General features: G+C 45.3%; 1 protein-coding gene across 1 annotated transcript in view; it reads right to left on the bottom strand.

The window, feature by feature from the left end:
- The window catches only part of tspan2b (tetraspanin 2b), a 36,865-nt gene extending 13,223 nt beyond the window's left edge, over positions 1-23,642 (bottom strand). The window contains exons 1-2 of the mRNA XM_014147593.3: positions 23,384-23,642; positions 1,958-2,060 (exon numbers count right to left, since the gene is read on the bottom strand). Of these exons, the coding sequence (XP_014003068.1) occupies positions 1,958-2,060; positions 23,384-23,452 (172 nt within the window). The 5' untranslated portion in view covers positions 23,453-23,642. The remainder of the gene's footprint in view (positions 1-1,957; positions 2,061-23,383) is intronic.

Below are 23,642 nucleotides of genomic sequence, written 5' to 3'. Positions count from 1 at the left end.
TAGGGGCCAAGCAGAATTTCTTCAAACTCCTGAGGTTGAAAAGGTATTGTTGCGCCTTCTTCATCACGCTGAGGAACTTCAAGTTTTTTTCTCCTTCTCCGGTCCCGTCGATGTGGATAGGGGGGGGGGCTGCTCCCTCTGCTGTCTCCTGAAGTCCACGATCAGCTCCTTCGTTTTGTTGACGTTGAGGGAGAGGTTATTTTCCTGTCACCGCTCTGCCAGGGCCTCCCTGTAGGCCGTGTTGTCATTGTTGGTAATCAGGCCTACTACTGTTGTGTCGTCTGCAAACTTGATGATTGAGTTGGAGGCGTGCCACGCAGTCGTGGGTGAACAGGGAGTACAGGAGAGGGCTGAGAACGCACCCTTGTGGGGCCCCTGTGTTGAGGGTCAGCGAAGTGGAGATGTTGTTTCCTACCTTCACCCTCTGGGGGCGGCCCGTTAGGAAGTCCAGGACCCAGTTGCACAGGGCGGGGTTGAGACCCAGGGCCTCCAGCTTAATGATTAGTTTGGAGGGTAATATGGTGTTAAATGCTGAGCTGTAATCAACGAACAGCATTCTTATATAGGTATTCCTCTTGTCCAGATGGGTTAGGGCAGTGTGCAGTGTGATGGCGATTGCGTCGTCTGTGGACCTATTGGGGCGGTAAGCAAATTGGTGTGGATCTAGGGTATCAGGTAGGGTGGAGGTGATATGATCCTTGACTAGTCTCTCAAAGCACTTCATGATGACAGAAGTGAGTGCTATGGGGCGGTAGTCATTTAGTTCAGTTACCTTAGCTTTCTTGGGAACAGGAACAATGGTGGCCATTTTGAAGCATGTGGGAACAGCAGACTGGGATAAGGATTGATTGAATATGTCCGTAAACACACCAGTCAGCTGGTCTGCGCATGCTCTGAGGACGCGGCTAAGGATGCCGTCTGGGCCGGCAGCCTTGTGAGGGTTAACACATTTAAATGTCTTACATCGGCCACGGAGAAGGAGAGGCGGGGGGCCCGCAGTCCTTGGTAGCGGGCCGCAGTAGTGGGACTGTATTATCCTCAAAGCGGGGGAAGGTGTTTAGTTTGTCTGGAAGCAAGGATATCAAATAGCTGACAGTGTGTCTGTCTATAGACTAACTAACCATATAGACTAACAGTGTGTCTATAGACTAACTAACCATATAGACTAACAGTGTGTCTGTCTATAGACTAACTAACCATTTGGTTGACAGTGTGTCTATAGACTAACTAACCATATAGACTAACAGTGTGTTGGACCATTCCTGATACACACAGGAAACTCTTGAACGTAAATGTTCTTGACACACTCAAACTGGTGTTTTGTACACTGCGTACTATTTCATACGACCGGACATGCAGATATGCATCTGTTGGTCGCAGATAACCTTTAAAAAGAAAGATAAGGGCGTGTATCAGAAAACCAGTTAGTATCTGGTGTGGTCACCATTTGGCTCTTGCAGCGCGACACATCTCCTTTTCATAGAGTTGATCAGGCTGGTTACATGAGGTCTACGATTGTGAGGCCGGTTTGACGTACTGCCAAATTCTCTAAAACAATGTTGGAGGCGGCTTATGGTAGAGAAATGAACATTAAATTCTCTGGCAACAGCTCTGGTGGACATTCCTGCAGTCAGCATGCCAATTACACACTCCCTCAAAACTTGAGACATTTTACAGTGGCCTTTTATTGTCCCCAGCACAAGGTGCATGTTGTGTTTATATTTCTGTTCAGTATAGGGGCGACAACGCTGTTTTTCATACAGTTTATAAACAAACACTTTTGTGACCTTATTGAAATTACAATCCTCACCGTTTCTCCCCGGGGCCACTTTCAGCCTCTCTGACATTATGTCACTCCTCCATGCCCATTGGTTCATTTATAGGCCTCCTCCAGTCCCGTTGGCTAACTCATACATCCCCTCCCTTCTGATTGGCTGATTCCTGTCCCTGTACTCACCATAAAAGAAGGTGTCTGGTGCTCCGTCTCCGTTCAGCAGAGTGACGGTCTCAGAATCGAACCGCAAACACAACCCAACCGCAAGGACCAACGAGCCCATCAACTAGTGGAGAGAGAGAGAGAGCGAGGAAGGAGAGAGAGGAGAGAGGGGAGAGAGAGAGGAGAGAGAGAGAGGAGAGAGAGAGAGGAGAGAGAGGAGAGAGAGAGGAAGGAGAGGAAGGAGAGAGGGGGAGAGGGAGAGGAGAGAGGGAGAGAGAGAGGAGAGAGGGGGAGAGAGAGGAGAGAGGGGGAGAGAGAGGAGAGAGGGGGAGAGAGAGGAGAGAGAAAGAGCGGGGGAGAGAGAGGAGAGAGAGAGGAGAGCGAGAGGAGAGATAGTTAGAAGGCTATTTGTGTCTTAGTCACATTTTCCCCTCAATAACAGACCATCAGCATCCACCGACTCTCCACCCCCTCTACACCCCCCTACACCCCCTCTCCACCCCCTCTCCACCCCCCCTACACCACCCCCTACTCCACCACCCCTACACCCCCTCTCCACCCCCTCTCCACTCAGGCCTGGTCTAGGGCATTTCCACGGCAACGGAATTACACTTTCATTTGTTCACTTTTTAAAAACGTATGCCCAAAAATTTTTTAAAAATAAACAAAAAACATTGATTCCAAAAAGTTTAACAAACCATACAACTCTATGGACAGGGACTACTTTGATCAATTTACACATGCATTTCATATTTAGTGGATGAACTGCGACGATGCAAAGTTTGGTAACAGAATTAATGATCACACCTTGACAGGTTTTATTTTGGTTACTGAAATACAGTAGGTGAAGTGCATTTACACCCGGTAACGGAATTACATCGCGGGTCCCTGATCTGTAACTATACAGAAATGCATAATGAGGACCGTGAATATCGTTCTCTTCATGGTCATTTGGGGGTCGACACACCGGCTACTGCGGAAGGAAGTCATTACAATAAACAACACCACATTTGGTTGGTCCAGAACAGACCGATCTGAACCAGTACAGTAGAGTACAGTATAGTAGTACAGTATAGTAGTACACTACAGTATAGTAGTACACTACAGTATAGTAGTACAGTACAGTATAGTAGTACACTACAGTATAGTAGTACAGTAGAGTACAGTAGTACAGTAGTTTAGTACAGTAGTTCAGTAAAGTACAGTACAGTAGTTTAGTATAGTACAGTAGTTTAGTATAGTACAGTAGTATAGTATAGTATAGTATAGTACAGTAGTATAGTATAGTACAGTAGTTTAGTATAGTACAGTAGTTTAGTATAGTATAGTAGTTTAGTATAGTATAGTAGTTTAGTATAGTACAGTAGTTTAGTATAGTACAGTAGTTTAGTATAGTACAGTAGTTTAGTATAGTATAGTAGTTTAGTATAGTATAGTAGTTTAGTATAGTACAGTAGTTTAGTATAGTACAGTACAGTAGTTTAGTATAGTACAGTAGTTTAGTATAGTACAGTACAGTAGAGTGCAGTACAGTATTGTACAGTAGTTTAGTTTAGTACAGTACTTTAGAACAGTAGAGTAGTTTAGTACAGTACTTTAGAACAGTACAGTAGTACAGTACTTTAGAACAGTACAGTAGTACAGTACAGTAGTTTAGTATAGTACAGTACAGCAGAGTACATCAAATACTTTTTGGGAGGGATAGAGGAGAGCAGTGTGTGTGTGTGTGTGTGTGTGTGTGTGTGTGTGTGTGTGTGTGTGTGTGTGTGTGTGTGTGTGAGGTTTATTAAACAGTGGAAATATCTGGCTGGTTGTTAAGGCCTTTTTATTGAGGGAGTTTTACACTGTAGACTTTACATTAGGGTAATTTATATCAGCATAGAGAGAGAGAGAGAGGGGAGAGAGAGGGGGTGTAGCTCTAAGGTCTGTTATAGTGGGTTATCAGCAGAGAGAGAGAGGGGGGGAGGGGGGGGAGAAAGGGGGTGTAGCTCTAAGGTCTGTTATAGTGGGTTATCAGCAGAGAGAGAGAGGGGGGGAGAGAGGGGGGGAGAAAGGGGGAACAGCCTCTTGTACGATGTTGTTTAAAAAGGGGAGAGAGAGAGAGAATTGTTAAACAACATCATACAAGAGGCTGTTCTCTCTCTCTCTATATATATATATATACACACATATATAAACCGTTCATGTCCTTTATAGAGGGGCTTAGCTACAGACAATGCTATGTCTAAATACAGCTAGGTGCGTCAGCCCCAAGGGGTTTTACTCTCACGTCTGACGGCATTAAAACACACCCAGTCCTCCCCCACGCTAACTCTGCCACCACCGCTGAAGAAAATAGGGGAAACACTAACGCGTGTGTTTTTCATCTCCTAAAATGGGCACGTTCATTCAGTAGCCTTCAGCAGTGTGTCAGAACTACAGCTGAAGTCGGTAGTTTACATACACTTTAGGTTGGAGTCATTAAAACTCGTTTTTCAACCACTCCACAAATTTCTTGTTAACAAACTATAGTTTTGTCAAGTCGGTTAGGACATCTACTTTGTGCGTGACACAGGTCATTTTTCCAACAATTGTTTACAGACAGATTATTTCACTTATAATTCACTGTATCACAATTCCAGTGGGTCAGAAGTTTACATACACTAAGTTGACTGTGCCTTTAAACCGCTTGGAAAATTCCAGAAAATTATGTCATGGCTTTAGAAGCTTCTGATAGGCTAATTGACATCATTTGAGTCAATTGGAGGAGTACCTGTGGATGTATTTCAAGGCCTACCTTCAAACTCAGTGCCTCTTTGCTTGACATCATGGGAAAATCAAAAGAAATCAGCCAAGACCTCAGAAAAAGAATTGTAGACCTCCACAAGTCTGGTTCATCCTTGGGAGCAATTTCCAAACGCCTGAAGGTACCATATTTATCTGTACAAACAATAGTACGCAAGTATAAACACCATGGGACCACCAGCCGTCATACCGCTCAGGAAGGAGACGCGTTCTGTCTCCTAGAGATGAACGTACTTTGGTGCGAAAAGTGCAAATCAATCCCAGAACAACAGCAAAGGACCTTGTGAAGATGCTGGAGGATACAGGTACAAAACTATCTATATCCACAGTAAAACGAGTCCTATATTGACATAACCTGAAAGGCCGCTCAGCAAGGAAGAAGCCACTGCTCCAAACCGCCATAAAAAAGCCAGACTACGGTTTGCAACTGCACATGCGGACAAAGATCGTACTTTTTGGAGAAATGTCCTCTGGTCTGATGAAACAAAAATAGAACTGTTTGGCCATAATGACCATCGTTATGTTTGGAGGAAAAAGGGGGAGGCTTGCAAGCTGAAGAACATCATCCCAACCGTGAAGCACGGGGTGGCAGCATCATGTTGTGGAGGTGCTTTGCTGCAGGAGGGACTGAAGCAACATCTCAAGACATCAGTCAGGAAGTTAAAGCTTGGTTTTACAAATGGACAATGACCCCAAGCCTGGCTGGCTGGCTGAATTACTGACTGCCTGACTGCCTGGCTGAATTACTGACTGCCTGGCTGAATTACTGACTGCCTGGCTGAATTACTGACTGCCTGGCTGGCTGAATTACCCATCGTGGATCATATTAGGGTTCAGTAGCCATCATGGATGGATCATATTAGGGTTCAGTAGCCATCATGGAAGGATCATATTAGGGTTCAGTAGCCATCATGGATGGATCATATTAGGGTTCAGTAGCCATCATGGAAGGATCATATTAGGGTTCAGTAGCCATCATGGATGGATCATATTAGGGTTCAGTAGCCATCATGGAAGGATCATATTAGGGTTCAGTAGCCATCATGGATGGATCATATTAGGGTTCAGTAGCCATCGTGGATCGATCCTATTAGGGTTCAGTGCCTTTCTCATAGACAGAGTTTTCACATTGTCGGGTCAGGTATTAAAACCAGTGACCTTTCGGTTACTGGCCCAACGCTCTAACCACTAGGCTACCTGCCGGTTACTGGCCCAACGCTCTAACCACTAGGCTACCTGCTGGTTACTGGCCCAACGCTCTAACCACTAGGCTACCTGCTGGTTACTGGCCCGACGCTCTAACCACTAGGCTACCTGCCGGTTACTGGCCCAACACTCTAACCACTAGGCTACCTGCTGGTTACTGGCCCAACTCTCTAACCACTAGGCTACCTGCTGGTTACTGGCCCAACTCTCTAACCACAAGGCTACCTGCTGGTTACTGGCCCAACTCTCTAACCACTAGGCTACCTGCTGGTTACTGGCCCAACTCTCTAACCACAAGGCTACCTGCTGGTTACTGGCCCAACTCTCTAACCACTAGGCTACCTGCCGCCCTATCTGTTGTTTTAAATGATAGTGTCAATCCTTCAGAGGAAACCTATAGAAATATATATATATAATACAATAGACATGACCATTTAAGTTGCCATTGGACCGGCGGTCATCTTTGTGGAAGTAATTAGAAGTTGACGTTTCAATTTAAATCAATTCTATTTGTATGATTGACATGACATGACATGACATGACATGACCCTCTCCTGTATTCAACAGCATGTTGTGTCTCGACCGACACAAACACCTACGATTATGGAAAATAGGGTCCGAGCTACAACCTACGAAAATATGGGGGGAAAAGATATCGTTAAACGCATTTTTTAAAATAATTTTACGTTAAAATATATATATATTTTTTTTTCAATGACTAATTAATTTAACTACACTGTTTGGAAACTTTTAATATTATATAAAAAGTCAACTGTATCTTTTCCAGTGATGAAGCATTGGATGAAGCATGGTGGCAGGTAGCCTAGCAGTTAAGAGCGTTGAGCCAGTAACTGAAAATATCGCTCGTTCAAATCCCCTTGCCAACTAGGTGAAAAATCTGTCGACGTGCCCGTTAAGCATGGCACTTCACCCTAATTGCTCCTGTAATTATGCTCTGGATAAGAGCGTCTGCTAAATGCAAATCATTTTATAACATTTTTGACATGCGTTTTTCTGGATTGTTATTCTGTCTCTCACTGTTCAAATAAACCTACCATTAAAATTATAGACTGATCCTTTCTTTATCAGTGGGCAAACGTACAAAATCAGCAGGGGATCAAATACTCCCCCCCCCCCCCCCTCACTGTAAGATGCCTTCATTATGAAAGCTCTACACCACGAGATTCCAATCCACAAGGTTTGTTAACTCGAGGTTCCTCTGGTCTCTACCGAACTAGGTAAATCCACTTTACGTTTTTTTAAAAAGGACCCGATCGCTGGAACCCTGTCAGGGTCGTCGTTGGTAAAGGAGGACCAAAACGCAGCAGGTATGTGTATGCTCATCTTGACGTTTTAATAAATTCTAAATGAACACCAAAATAACAAAACAACGAACGATCAACAAAACAGTCTGGCAAGGCACAAGGCTAAACACAGAACAATCTCCCACAAATGACAAACACACCCTAATATATGGGACTCTCAATCAAAGGCAAATAGACAACACCTGCCTTCAATTGAGAGTCCCAACCCCAATTAACCAAACATAGAAACAGACACACTAGACTCAACATAGAATACATGAAAATCAAACAGTGCCCAAAAAACCCCCGGAATACTTGAATCAAATGCCCTTCTAGAAAAACACACCACCCCGAACCACATAAAATGAATACCCTCTGCCACGTCCTGACCAAACTACAATGACAATTAACCCTTATACTGGCCAGGACGTGACAAACCCACTACAAAATACATTTACAACTGGTTGTTCTGGTCACCGTCAGGTAATTAAACATATCGACGACCTTCTTACTGAAGAAAGTAATTTTTTCTCTATTGTATCTGATTTTCATTTGATTGTGTCTTATGAAAAATAAATACAACTAAACTGTAATGGTGGAGCATGCAAAAGGAGTCAACTTCGAGTACCTTTATCTCATGAATGTTTTGGCATTCAGGTCCAAAAAAAAGGCACTTTCTGAGCAACTCTACCATGGCCAAACATGTATGGAAAGTTGTGTTTAAATCAAAAGGGATGCTGTCAAAAACGGATTGAAATCACATGGATAAAACACACTCCACTAAAGCTAACGGCCAGGCTGCATGTTTTCCATCCGAAACCGTTTAAAAACAATTCATGACAACAATTTTGTGACGTTTTTGTTTGTTTCGGTCCCCCAGGGTTTTTTGTCTCCAGGCAAGCCGAAGTTCAGTAGTTCAGTAGTCTACGCCCCTTTGTCGGTGATTGGTCAACAGTAGGGGTTCTTCAAGGAAGTGTTTGTTTTCATTCAACGACGGACGACTAGTTTTCACGCATATTTTGTTCACCTGAGAAACACTGCACCAAACATCTTAATTAGTTGCACAATTTTACATCCAAGACCTCGGCAAAAACGTCAAAAAATTACAGATTTCGTGCACGAATTGTGACCATTTTGAGGAACATGCAGCACACATGCATACTGACGCTAAACACACACACTTTCATACGTTGCTGCTACAGCGCAGTGTGTCTATCCTGTTAACTAGTCACTTCACCCCTACCTATACGTACATATCTACCTCAGTTACCTGGTACCCCTGCACATCGACTCAGTACTGGTACTCCCTGTATATAGCCATGTTATTACCTGGTACTCCCTGTATATAGCCATGTTATTACCTGGTACTTCCTGTATATAGCCATGTTATTACCTGGTACTCCCTGTATATAGCCATGTTATTACCTGGTACTTCCTGTATATAGCCATGTTATTACCTGGTACTTCCTGTATATAGCCATGTTATTACCTGGTACTTCCTGTATATAGCCATGTTATTACCTGGTAACCCTGCACATGGACTCAGTACTGGTCCTCCCTGTATATAGCCATGTTATTACCTGGTACTTCCTGTATATAGCCATGTTATTACCTGGTGCTCCCTGTATATAGCCATGTTATTACCTGGTACTCCCTGTATATAGCCATGTTATTACCTGGTCCTCCCTGTATATAGCCATGTTATTACCTGGTACTCCCTGTATATAGCCATGTTATTACCTGGTACTCCCTGTATATAACCATGTTATTACCTGGTACTCCCATTTTTTATTCACTGTGTATTATTGCTACGGCGTCTCAAGTAGGACAAAAAAATATATAAAATAAAACGGTTTACCCCACCCAGTCCACGACGCTACGGTTTAACCACCCAGTCCACGACGACGCTACGGTTTACCCACCCAGTCCACGACGCTACGGTTTAACCACCCAGTCCACGACGCTACGGTTTAACCACCCAATCCACGATGCTACAGTCCACGACGCTACGGTTTACCCACCCAGTCCACGACGACGCTACGGTTTAACCACCCAGTCCACGACGACGCTACGGTTTAACCACCCAGTCCACGACGACGCTACGGTTTACCCACCCAGTCCACGACGACGCTACGGTTTACCCACCCAGTCCACGACGACGCTACGGTTTACCCACCCAGTCCACGACGACGCTACGGTTTACCCACCCAGTCCACGACGACGCTACGGTTTACCCACCCAGTCCACGACGACGCTACGGTTTAACCACCCAGTCCACGACGACGCTACGGTTTACCCACCCAGTCCACGACGACGCTACGGTTTACCCACCCAGTCCACGACGACGCTACGGTTTACCCACCCAGTCCACGACGACGCTACGGTTTACCCACCCAGTCCACGACGACGCTACGGTTTACCCACCCAGTCCACGACGACGCTACGGTTTAACCACCCAGTCCACGACGACGCTACGGTTTAACCACCCAGTCCACGACGCTACGGTTTAACCACCCAGTCCACGATGCTACGCTAGGCTACAGCAGAAAAGAGGGGCCAGTTTCTATTCCTGGACTAAACAGCTATTCCAATAGAGTTTTTCCATTGGACATGCTTATTAGTCCAGGACAAGACTTTATCTGTGTCCGGGAAACCAGCCCCTAGAGAGTGTCGTCTTTATTATTAATCTCCAGGGATGTCCAGAGTCAAGTGGGATTGAGATTACCATTAGGCTGCTACTACACCTTTACGTTAAAGACCCAAACTAGCAAAGATCAGTTCAATGGGAGCTTGCATTATGTACGTGGCCCGTCTAGCTGCCCGTCTAGCTGCCCGTCTAGCTCAAATTAGGACTTGGTGCTACATTATAGAAGAAGTGATAGAGACAGATTGGGGAGGCATCGTTCACATAAATGAACCCGAGTGTGTGTTTGTCACCTTTCAGGTCGACCTGACCCGTGGTCTGAGCTGAACGACTCTCGTGAGCAGGGTTTTTAAATTAGGAAAAATGTGGCGCCGAAAACGCAAGTCGAGGACGCAACGACGTGTGGCCCTTTCTTACCGAATTCTCATATGCACATGTTAGAATACCAGATTTACGAACAGCTAAAACACTAGCCTATGTCAATCTACTATACTAGAAAAGTTTAGACTACATATCCTATTGGTCAGTTTGTTGAGAAAGACAGACTATTCCAAAACAGACTCTGGGACAGTTGTGTAACGATAGATTCATCCCCAAATTCATACAACCTGTAAACCTAAGCTACATAAGTAATAAATACATTAAAAAGCTATGAGTCTGATGCAACAGATCTGAACATTTAGTTTAAAATGTTGATAAAGTGGCGCCTAACACAAGGCAGTAGGGCCTAACAAGGCAGTGGGGGGCTAACACAAGGCAGTGGGGGGCTAACACAAGGCAGTGGGGGGCTAACACAAGGCAGTAGGGCCTAACACAAGGCAGTGGGGGCTAACACAAGGCAGTGGGGCTAACACAAGGCAGTGGGGCTAACACAAGGCAGTGGGGCTAACACAAGGCAGTGGGGCTAACACAAGGCAGTGGGGCCCAACACAAGGCAGTAGGGCTACATGCGAATGATCGTTCAATTCAATTCAATCATGCAGATGGATACACATCCACGAGCTACCTGGTATGAGCCGTCACTGCTATTAACTTCACGACTGACGTTTGGACCAGCGATGTCAACCCCATGAGCATGCTGAGTCTGACAGCACAGCGGGTCGACGAGGATTTTCTACTGATGAAAGCCATATTGCATGCTCAATAAATGTGCTGGTTCTCATACCGCTGCTGCCATTTCACCAGTCATCTGGTATTACCATCAGTGTCGAAGCTATACAGCTGACCAGTCCACTGGTATCTCCATCAGCGTTGAGGCTATACAGCTGACCAGTCCACTGGTATCTCCATCAGTGTTGAGGCTATACAGCTGACCAGTCCACTGGTATCTCCATCAGTGTTGAGGCTATACAGCTGACCAGTCCACTGGTATCTCCATCAGTGTTGAGGCTATACAGCTGACCAGTCCACTGGTATCTCCATCAGTGTTGAGACTATACAGCTGACCAGTCCACTGGTATCTCCATCAGTGTTGAGGCTATACAGCTGACCAGTCCACTGGTATCTCCATCAGTGTTGAGGCTATACAGCTGACCAGTCCACTGGTATCTCCATCAGTGTTGAGGCTATACAGCTGACCAGTCCACTGGTATCTCCATCAGTGTCGAGGCTATACAGCTGACCAGTCCACTGGTATCTCCATCAGTGTCGAAGCTATACAGCTGACCAGTCCACTGGTATCTCCATCAGTGTTGAGGCTATACAGCTGACCAGTCCACTGGTATCTCCATCAGTGTTGAGGCTATACAGCTGACCAGTCCACTGGTATCTCCATCAGCGTAGAGGCTATACAGCTGACCAGTCCACTGGTATCTCCATCAGTGTCGAGGCTATACAGCTGACCAGTCATCTGGTATCTACCATCAGTGTCGAAGCTATACAGCTGACCAGTCCACTGGTATCTCCATCAGTGTCGAGGCTATACAGCTGACCAGTCCACTGGTATCTCCATCAGTGTCGAGGCTATACAGCTGACCAGTCCACTGGTATCTCCATCAGTGTTGAGGCTATACAGCTGACCAGTCATCTGGTATCTCCATCAGTGTCGAAGCTATACAGCTGACCAGTCCACTGGTATCTCCATCAGCGTCGAGGCTATACAGCTGACCAGTCCACTGGTATCTCCATCAGTGTCGAAGCTATACAGCTGACCAGTCCACTGGTATCTCCATCAGTGTCGAGGCTATACAGCTGACCAGTCCACTGGTATCTCCATCAGTGTTGAGGCTATACAGCTGACCAGTCCACTGGTATCTCCATCAGCGTTGAGGCTATACAGCTGACCAGTCCACTGGTATCTCCATCAGTGTCGAGGCTATACAGCTGACCAGTCATCTGGTATTACCATCAGTGTCGAAGCTATACAGCTGACCAGTCCACTGGTATCTCCATCAGTGTCGAGGCTATACAGCTGACCAGTCCACTGGTATCTCCATCAGTGTTGAGGCTATACAGCTGACCAGTCCACTGGTATCTCCATCAGTGTTGAGGCTATACAGCTGACCAGTCCACTGGTATCTCCATCAGTGTCGAGGCTATACAGCTGACCAGTCCACTGGTATCTCCATCAGTGTCGAAGCTATACAGCTGACCAGTCCACTGGTATCTCCATCAGTGTTGAGGCTATACAGCTGACCAGTCCACTGGTATCTCCATCAGTGTTGAGGCTATACAGCTGACCAGTCCACTGGTATCTCCATCAGTGTCGAGGCTATACAGCTGACCAGTCATCTGGTATCTCCATCAGTGTCGAGGCTATACAGCTGACCAGTCCACTGGTATCTCCATCAGTGTCGAGGCTATACAGCTGACCAGTCCACTGGTATCTCCATCAGTGTCGAAGCTATACAGCTGACCAGTCCACTGGTATCTCCATCAGTGTCGAGGCTATACAGCTGACCAGTCCACTGGTATCTCCATCAGTGTCGAGGCTATACAGCTGACCAGTCATCTGGTATTTCCATCAGCGTAGAGGCTATACAGCTGACCAGTCCACTGGTATCTCCATCAGTGTTGAGGCTATACAGCTGACCAGTCCACTGGTATCTCCATCCGTGTTGAGGCTATACAGCTGACCAGTCATCTGGTATTTCCATCAGCGTAGAGGCTATACAGCTGACCAGTCCACTGGTATCTCCATCAGTGTTGAGGCTATACAGCTGACCAGTCCACTGGTATCTCCATCAGTGTTGAGGCTATACAGCTGACCAGTCCACTGGTATCTCCATCCGTGTTGAGGCTATACAGCTGACCAGTCAGTCTGGTATTTCCATCAGCGTAGAGGCTATACAGCTGACCAGTCCACTGGTATCTCCATCAGTGTTGAGGCTATACAGCTGACCAGTCCACTGGTATCTCCATCAGTGTTGAGGCTATACAGCTGACCAGTCCACTGGTATCTCCATCAGTGTTGAGGCTATACAGCTGACCAGTCCACTGGTATCTCCATCAGTGTTGAGGCTATACAGCTGACCAGTCCACTGGTATCTCCATCAGTGTTGAGGCTATACAGCTGACCAGTCCACTGGTATCTCCATCAGTGTTGAGGCTATACAGCTGACCAGTCCACTGGTATCTCCATCAGTGTTGAGGCTATACAGCTGACCAGTCCACTGGTATCTCCATCAGTGTTGAGGCTATACAGCTGACCAGTCCACTGGTATCTCCATCAGTGTTGAGGCTATACAGCTGACCAGTCCACTGGTATCTCCATCAGTGTTGAGGCTATACAGCTGACCAGTCCACTGGTATCTCCATCAGTGTTGAGGCTATACAGCTGACCAGTCCACTGGTATCTCCATCAGTGTTGAGGCTATACAGCTGACCAGTCCACTGGTATCTCCATCAGTGTTGAGGCTATACAGCTGACCAGTCCACTGGTATCTCCATCAGTGTTGAGGCTATACAGCTGACCAGTCCACTGGTATCTCCATCAGTGTTGAGGCTATACAGCTGACCAGTCCACTGGTATCTCCATCAGTGTTGAGGCTATACAGCTGACCAGTCCACTGGTATCTCCATCAGTGTTGAGGCTATACAGCTGACCAGTCCACTGGTATCTCCATCAGTGTTGAGGCTATACAGCTGACCAGTCCACTGGTATCTCCATCAGTGTTGAGGCTATACAGCTGACCAGTCCACTGGTATCTCCATCAGTGTTGAGGCTATACAGCTGACCAGTCCACTGGTATCTCCATCAGTGTTGAGGCTATACAGCTGACCAGTCCACTGGTATCTCCATCAGTGTCGAAGCTATACAGCTGACCAGTCCACTGGTATCTCCATCAGTGTTGAGGCTATACAGCTGACCAGTCCACTGGTATCTCCATCAGTGTTGAGGCTATACAACATTATTACACAATGGGATTGTTTCTTCTTCTCCTGGACAATTGGCCGGAACCAATTTTATTTATCGGCTATTACCGGCTAACGAAAACCTTCCTCGTGAGTCTAAAGTGTCACGGCAGCATGTACGTCACCGATTTCATCAGAGGCTGAGTTCATACACAGTGGCAACACTTTCTTCACATCCTGTCGCAGTGGCAACACTTTCTTCACTTCCTGTTGTGTGTGAGATAGAGAGCGAGAGAGAGAGCGCGAGAGAGCGCAGGTGCTTGGGGACAACCATATAAATCTAGAGTTGGTCTGGAAGTTGGCTTCTGATATTCTACCAATCCCAAGGGCAGTCTAAATCCTGTATTGATATGAATAAATAAAACATGTTGTTGCATCTGCATAACATTACTAGGTTACTTGTTAGTGCTCAGCGATTAACCCATTTTTTTGGGGGGGGGGGGGGTTTTATGAAAACAGAACTAACTAACCCACATTTTTACATTTACATTTTAGTCATTTAGCAGACGCTCTTATCCAGAGCGACTTACAGTAGTGAATGCATACATTTCTTTTTTTTTTTTTTTTTTTTGTATTTTATTTTTTTTTTTTCTTTTTTTTTTTTTTTTTTTTTTTTTTTTGTGCTGGCCCCCCGTGGGAATCGAACCCACAACCCTGGCGTTGCACACACCATGCTCTACCAACTGAGCTACAGGGAAGGCTGTATCGGCTCAAATACTTGAATTCCATTTAGTTGTGTTGTTTTTTTTTGTGTGTGAGCCCAACACGCCATTTCTCTAGAGAAATCAAATCATTCACGAGAGAAATGAAGTCAAGAATTTATGTGGGGATGCTGGGCTGCAGGGAGTTGTAGTTTTTCATTAAGCAAATATTCACACCTAGTTCAGCTCATAAACGTGGTAATTAACTACAAATGACCATAATCCAATTGCGCTTGTTCTTACAGATGGATACACTATTACGCTTGCTACTTAGATACACACAGACCGTATACGCCGCAGCGAGAGACGAATGTACACAACAACGAGAGAGGGAGAGGGAGTTTGTGAAAGTATGCCGTATCTAATTTGAAGAACAGCTCTGCAGCATACTAAGGCAGGCTAGCTATGTACACAACAACGAGAGGGAGAGGGAGTTTGTGAAAGTATGCCGTATCTAATTTGAAGAACAGCTCTGCAGCATACTAAGGCAGGCTAGCTATGTACACAACAACGAGAGGGAGAGGGAGTTTGTGAAAGTATGCCGTATCTAATTTGAAGAACAGCTCTGCAGCATACTAAGGCAGGCTAGCTATGTACACAACAACGTATCTAATTTGAAGAACAGCTCTGCAGCATACTAAGGCAGGCTAGCTATGTACACAACAACGTATCTAAATTTGAAGAACAGCTCTGCAGCATACTAAGGCAGGCTAGCTATGTACACAACAACGTATCTAATTTGAAGAACAGCTCTGCAGCATACTAAGGCAGGCTAGCTATGTACACAACAACGTATCTAATTTGAAGAACAGCTCTGCAGCATACTAAGGCAGGCTAGCTAATTGAAAGTATGCCGTATCTAATTTGAAGAACAGCTCTGCAGCATACTAAGGCAGGCTAGCTAAACAGGATGACTACAAACAGAGAGTACGAGGAGAACAGAGATAACGTGAGCTGGTTATCTGGCTGCTACTGTCTGAGCACAGATGAGATGACTTTAAAGCCGCACTATGCATAAATCCCTCCGACATTTAACTGGTTGTGAAAATTCAAATATTTAGCTTAATTTCAGTTTATGACAAAAATAAAAATAGTATAGTGTAGAGAATCATTGTACCATCTAAACCACTGGGAAGTATATTTTCCATAAGCAAAAATACTGTTGTTGTTTCAGCTAGTGTACAAAACACACAGTAAAAGATGCACGTACAAAACATAAGAACAGGAAGCATAGAAATAGCATAGAAATAGCACACATAGGACAGCTTCTTAGACTTGCAGTCAAGTCGAATGACAGATCTACAACTACATTTCTATGTCAATTTGGTCAGTTCGCCGCCCCCCCCCCCCCCCCCCCCCCCCCCCCAAAAAAGTGACATATTGAGACTTTAAGGAATGAAAAACGACTATTTGTGCCATGCAACTTCTAAATAAGGGCATAACGTAGGCAGGGCCTAGAAAAAAAAACAACAGTAGCCGCCGTTCAATACCTCCGAGTAATTGGAATATTTCCATCATTTCAACACTATAGCCGAGGGCTACTGCTTCAGCGCCCGTTCCTTTTATAGAACACTATAGCAGAGGGCTACTGCTTCAGCGCCCGTTCCTTTTATAGAACACTATAGCAGAGGGCTACTGCTTCAGCGCCCGTTCCTTTTATAGAACACTATAGCAGAGGGCTACTGCTTCAGCGCCCGTTCCTTTTATAGAACACTATAGCAGAGGGCTACTGCTTCAGCGCTCGTTCCTTTTATAGAACACTATAGCAGAGGGCTACTGCTTCAGCGCCCGTTCCTTTTATAGAACACTATAGCAGAGGGCTACTGCTTCAGCGCTCGTTCCTTTTATAGAACACTATAGCAGAGGGCTACTGCTTCAGCGCTCGTTCCTTTTATAGAACACTATAGCAGAGGGCTACTGCTTCAGCGCCCGTTCCTTTTATAGAACACTATAGCAGAGGGCTACTGCTTCAGCGCCCGTTCCTTTTATAGAACACTATAGCCGAGGGCTACTGCTTCAGCGCTCGTTCCTTTTATAGAACACTATAGCAGAGGGCTACTGCTTCAGCGCCCGTTCCTTTTATAGAACACTATAGCAGAGGGCTACTGCTTCAGCGCTCGTTCCTTTTATAGAACACTATAGCAGAGGGTTACTGCTTCAGCGCTCGTTCCTTTTATAGAACACTATAGCAGAGGGCTACTGCTTCAGCGCCCGTTCCTTTTATAGAACACTATAGCAGAGGGCTACTGCTTCAGCGCTCGTTCCTTTTATAGAACACTATAGCAGAGGGCTACTGCTTCAGCGCTCGTTCCTTTTATAGAACACTATAGCCGAGGGCTACTGCTTCAGCGCTCGTTCCTTTTATAGAACACTATAGCAGAGGGCTACTGCTTCAGCGCTCGTTCCTTTTATAGAACACTATAGCAGAGGGCTACTGCTTCAGCGCCCGTTCCTTTTATAGAACACTATAGCAGAGGGCTACTGCTTCAGCGCTCGTTCCTTTTATAGAACACTATAGCAGAGGGCTACTGCTTCAGCGCCCGTTCCTTTTATAGAACACTATAGCAGAGGGCTACTGCTTCAGCGCTCGTTCCTTTTATAGAACACTATAGCAGAGGGCTACTGCTTCAGCGCTCGTTCCTTTTATAGAACACTATAGCAGAGGGCTACTGCTTCAGCGCCCGTTCCTTTTATAGAACACTATAGCAGAGGGCTACTGCTTCAGCGCCCGTTCCTTTTATAGAACACTATAGCCGAGGGCTACTGCTTCAGCGCTCGTTCCTTTTATAGAACACTATAGCAGAGGGCTACTGCTTCAGCGCCCGTTCCTTTTATAGAACACTATAGCAGAGGGCTACTGCTTCAGCGCTCGTTCCTTTTATAGAACACTATAGCAGAGGGTTACTGCTTCAGCGCTCGTTCCTTTTATAGAACACTATAGCAGAGGGCTACTGCTTCAGCGCCCGTTCCTTTTATAGAACACTATAGCAGAGGGCTACTGCTTCAGCGCTCGTTCCTTTTATAGAACACTATAGCAGAGGGCTACTGCTTCAGCGCTCGTTCCTTTTATAGAACACTATAGCCGAGGGCTACTGCTTCAGCGCTCGTTCCTTTTATAGAACACTATAGCAGAGGGCTACTGCTTCAGCGCTCGTTCCTTTTATAGAACACTATAGCAGAGGGCTACTGCTTCAGCGCTCGTTCCTTTTATAGAACACTATAGCAGAGGGCTACTGCTTCAGCGCCCGTTCCTTTTATAGAACACTATAGCAGAGGGCTACTGCTTCAGCGCCCGTTCCTTTTATAGAACACTATAGCAGAGGGCTACTGCTTCAGCGCCCGTTCCTTTTATAGAACACTATAGCAGAGGGCTACTGCTTCAGCGCCCGTTCCTTTTATAGAACACTATAGCAGAGGGCTACTGCTTCAGCGCTCGTTCCTTTTATAGAACACTATAGCAGAGGGCTACTGCTTCAGCGCTCGTTCCTTTTATAGAACACTATAGCCGAGGGCTACTGCTTCAGCGCTCGTTCCTTTTATAGAACACTATAGCCGAGGGCTACTGCTTCAGCGCTCGTTCCTTTTATAGAACACTATAGCAGAGGGCTACTGCTTCAGCGCTCGTTCCTTTTATAGAACACTATAGCAGAGGGCTACTGCTTCAGCGCTCGTTCCTTTTATAGAACACTATAGCAGAGGGCTACTGCTTCAGCGCTCGTTCCTTTTATAGAACACTATAGCAGAGGGCTACTGCTTCAGCGCTCGTTCCTTTTATAGAACACTATAGCAGAGGGCTACTGCTTCAGCGCCCGTTCCTTTTATAGAACACTATAGCAGAGGGCTACTGCTTCAGCGCCCGTTCCTTTTATAGAACACTATAGCAGAGGGCTACTGCTTCAGCGCCCGTTCCTTTTATAGAACACTATAGCCGAGGGCTACTGCTTCAGCGCCCGTTCCTTTTATAGAACACTATAGCAGAGGGCTACTGCTTCAGCGCCCGTTCCTTTTATAGAACACTATAGCAGAGGGCTACTGCTTCAGCGCTCGTTCCTTTTATAGAACACTATAGCAGAGGGCTACTGCTTCAGCGCCCGTTCCTTTTATAGAACACAGAAGCTCTCCTGCACCTAAATGTAAAAAAAAACTGTCCAAGCACTGCATGACTCGTGACATTTTACTGCATTGTTTGGAGCTAGTAACATAATCATTTCACTGCACCCGTTATAACATCTGCTTAGCTGTGTACACAACCAATACACTTTGATTTGTGTGTGTTTACAGTAGAGGTATGTGGGGGGAGAAAAATAAAAAGTAAAAAAAAAAATCACAGCCAAGCCAGTGTAAAAACCATATTACAACCTACTGCATGTTGTGATAATTGTGTTGTTTGCTCTGTAACCCGTTCGTTAATAAGCCACAGTGATATACAATAAGGCCCGTGATAAGGCTTTATAACCCCTTCGTTAATAAGCCACAGTGATATACAATAAGGCCCGTGATAAGGCTCTATAACCCCTTCGTTAATAAGCCACAGTGATATACAATAAGGCCCGTGATAAGGCTCTATAACCCCTTCGTTAATAAGCCACAGTGATATACAATAAGGCCCGTGATAAGGCTCTATAACCCCTTCGTTAATAAGCCACAGTGATATACAATAAGGCCCGTGATAAGGCTCTATAACCCCTTCGTTAATAAGCCACAGTGATATACAATAAGGCCCGTGATAAGGCTCTATAACCCCTTCGTTAATAAGCCACAGTGATATACAATAAGGCCCGTGATAAGGCTCTATAACCCCTTCGTTAATAAGCCACAGTGATATACAATAAGGCCCGTGATAAGGCTCTATAACCCCTTCGTTAATAAGCCACAGTGATATACAATAAGGCCCGTGATAAGGCTCTATAACCCCTTCGTTAATAAGCCACAGTGATATACAATAAGGCCCGTGATAAGGCTCTATAACCCCTTCGTTAATAAGCCACAGTGATATACAATAAGGCCCGTGATAAGGCTCTATAACCCCTTCGTTAATAAGCCACAGTGATATACAATACGGCCCGTGACAACAACAAAAAGAAAAGTCACAAAGTGGCGGAAATATATTCAAAAGCACATAGCCTACGTTTGTTTCAACATCTGTCCGGTGAAGTCCACAATACAGATGTTGCATACAAACAGTTATATGGACCTGCAGCAGGGTCAAGCAAGTTCATGTTTTCAACAGTTATATTATGACCTGCAGCACGGCCAGGCAAGTTCATGTTTTCAACAGTTATATAGACCTGCAGCAGGGTCAAGCACGTTAATGTTTTCAACAGTTATATTATGACCTGCAGCAGGGTCAAACAAGTTAATGTTTTCAACAGTTATATGGACCTGCAGCAGGGTCAAGCACATTAATGTTTTCATGTTTTCAAGAAGCACATATACATGCCCGTCTGAAGTTTGCCAATGAACATCTGAATGATTCAGAGGACAACTGGGTGAAAGTGTTGTGGTCAGATGAGACCAAAATGGAGCTCTATGGCATCAACTCGCCGTGTTTGGAGGAGGAGGAATGCTGCCTATGACCCCAAGAACACCATACCCACCGTCAAACATGGAGGTGGAAACATTATGCTTTGGGGGTGTTTTTCTGCTAAGGGGACAGAACAACTTCACCGCATCAAAGGGATGATGGACAGGGCCATGTACCATCAAATCTTGGGTGAGAACCTCCTTCCCTCAGCCAGGGCATTGAAAATGGGTCGTGGATGGGTATTCCAGCATGACAATGACCCAAAACACACGGCCAAGGCAACAAAGGAGTGGCTCAAGAAGAAGCACATTAAGGTCCTGGAGTGGACTAGCCAGTCTCCAGACGTTAATCCAATAGAAAATCTGTGGAGGAGGCTGAAGGTTCGAGTTACCAAACATCAGCCTCGAAACCTTAATGACTTGGAGAAGATCTCCAATGCCACCCTCCTCTCTTTCATGTTGGCAAAACGGACTCATCCAGTCCACTTTTAGTTTCGTAGTCATAGGTTACCTAGCTAAAACGCTTGCTAACATGGTCAACATTGTGCTTCATAGTGTAACCGATGTGAAATGGCTAGTTAGTTAGCGGTGGTGCGCGCTAATAGCGTTTCAATCGGTGACGTCACTCGCTCTGAGACTTGAAGTAGGGTTTCCCCTTGCGTTGCAAGGGCCGCGGCTTTTGTGGCGCGATGGGTAACGATGCTTCGTGGGGTGTCAGTTGTTGATGTGTGCAGAGGGTCCCTGGTTCGAGCCAAAGGTTGGGGTGAAGAGAGGGACGGAACCTACACTGTTACACTAGCATGGTCAACATTGTGCTTCCTAGCATGGTCAACATTGTGCTTCCTAGCATGGTCAACATTGTTCTTCCTAGCATGGTCAAAATGCTTCCTAGCATGGTCAACATTGTGCTTCCTAGCATGGTCAACATTGTGCTTCCTAGCATGGTCAACATTGTGCTTCCTAGCATGGTCAACATTGTGCTTCCTAGCATGGTCAAAATGCTTCCTAGCATGGTCAACATTGAGCCAGCTGAGTTAGCTAGCTAGCATGGTCAACATTGAACCAGCTGAGTTAGCATGGTCAACATTGAACCAGCTGAGTTAGCATGGTCAACATTGAACCAGCTGAGTTAGCATGGTCAACATTGAACCAGCTGAGTTAGCATGGTCAACATTGAACCAGCTGAGTTAGCATGGTCAACATTGAACCAGCTGAGTTAGCATGGTCAACATTGAACCAGCTGAGTTAGCATGGTCAACATTGAACCAGCTGAGTTAGCATGGTCAACATTGAACCAGCTGAGTTAGCTAGCTAGCTAGTTAACGTGAGTCTGCATCTAAACTACATATTGAACTTCAAATCGTCTCTCAGGCCAGTGGCACAACATATTCATTCATTGTATGGTTACATCAGAATTACTTGAACAGAGAATTAAATCAAAGCCATAAGTCCAAATCCCCATCTTCATCCATGGCTTTATAGGAAAGGGCCGGTTTAGCAAACTAGCTACTGCAGGACATCAACACAAACAGACCAGAAACACACACGTTTTTCTGAAAATGATGTTTAAGCAAAGGAAGTAATTTGGTCTGAAGCCAAATCCAAACTGACCTCCCTTGGGGAATGTTTTGCTGCACCAGACCAACCAACAGTTGAGCTCAGCTAATTATTTTTATACATTTTGTTTTGTATTAAAAGGAGACCAAACGCTTGTTGGCATCAATCAAGCAAATGCAACGGCAGGAAACAAGGTATACTATTTTGGTCCAGACAGCATCAGATACATGGCCTACACATACTGAGACAGACTTTGTTTCCCTCGATCGGATTATTTCTCCAGAGAGACTCAGACACTTGCGAATTGAATGGAAAATTATGAAAACAGAGACGAAAGATACAAAAAAAACCAACAACGAATAAAACTTTATTGGTCAAATATCTGGCGAAGTCTGACCATCCATGAATACACGCTACTGTGTATTGATCAAAATCAATCAATCAATCATATGTCTGTTTTCTAATGAATGACCCAGACAGAGACGGTGTTGTTCCATACCGCCCCGAACTCACTCCCCGAGGGGATTCGTTTACCTGGCCCGCGGTACACAGGGTGAGGAGTTTCCCGGTGGAAAACAATAGCGTTTGTTTTGGACTCTGGCTGCCTTCCGGGAATGAGCAACGTCTCTAAAGTCGGCTCAAAACAAACATAACGTAAAATCAGCACGTGGAGTGATGAATAGGATTAGGCAAATGTGTTTTCACATACAAAGGCGATTGCTTTTGATAGACGCTTCATCTGCCTTCACAATGAAAACGAGCTTAAATTCAAAACATGTATTTTATGTAATGTTTCTGGACGATGCACTTAGTGTGGTGCAAATGACTGTTTGATTTGAGAAGATCGCTACTGTCTCCCTGCTTTCGCCCTATGATGTGACGGGCCATTGCCCGGTTCAACCCGGGCCAGCGTAATATAACTCCCGCACTCTATCCTTCCGATGAAAAACACACCAAGGCTAGGGGAAAAGGGCGGATTTTCCTTCAGTGGAAAATGTGGTTTGGGACCGACGAGCCAAAGCTCAACCTCCTAGTAGTCACCCTTTCCATGCCGACGCGATTTACTTAATACACACGATGAATAAAGAGACAGAAATAGCCGAGGACGGGGGGAGGGAGAGACTGAAATTAACCGGCAAAAATGACTAGAACTGAAAGGTCGCTATTCGCGAAGTAATGTTACAAAATACAAACAATAGGCAAAAAAAATAATTCTGCAGTTTGGCATGTCCGCATGGCGATGCAACATGCAGCTAACATAACATAACGTTATCTGCACCGTCCGCCGCATCGACACAACCGACCGCTTCATTCAAACACAAACTCACAACATATATCACCAAATAAATTATAAAAATACTGTATCACGACTTACCCAGAATATGAAGTTGAAGATGAACAGTAGATATTTTACACATTTCATTCCTCCTTCCACTTTCCCCATGTTGGCTCCCAAAAAAATGCGCCGCTAATTCACAAAACGTAAATCGGAGTTTGTTGATGTTCTTTCTCTCTTTTAAAAAAATAAATATGGTAAACAATATCGGTGCTGCTTTCAACAACATCAAGCCTCGCTGTCAGCAGAGTGAAGCACCTGAAGATCCTCTCACTATGTTTCCAGACCGCCCATAATA

Source organism: Salmo salar, chromosome 15 (assembly GCF_965601325.2).
Source record: "Salmo salar chromosome 15, fSalSal1, whole genome shotgun sequence".
Taxonomy (NCBI): domain Eukaryota; kingdom Metazoa; phylum Chordata; class Actinopteri; order Salmoniformes; family Salmonidae; genus Salmo; species Salmo salar.
This window is presented reverse-complemented; position numbering and strand designations above follow the sequence as displayed.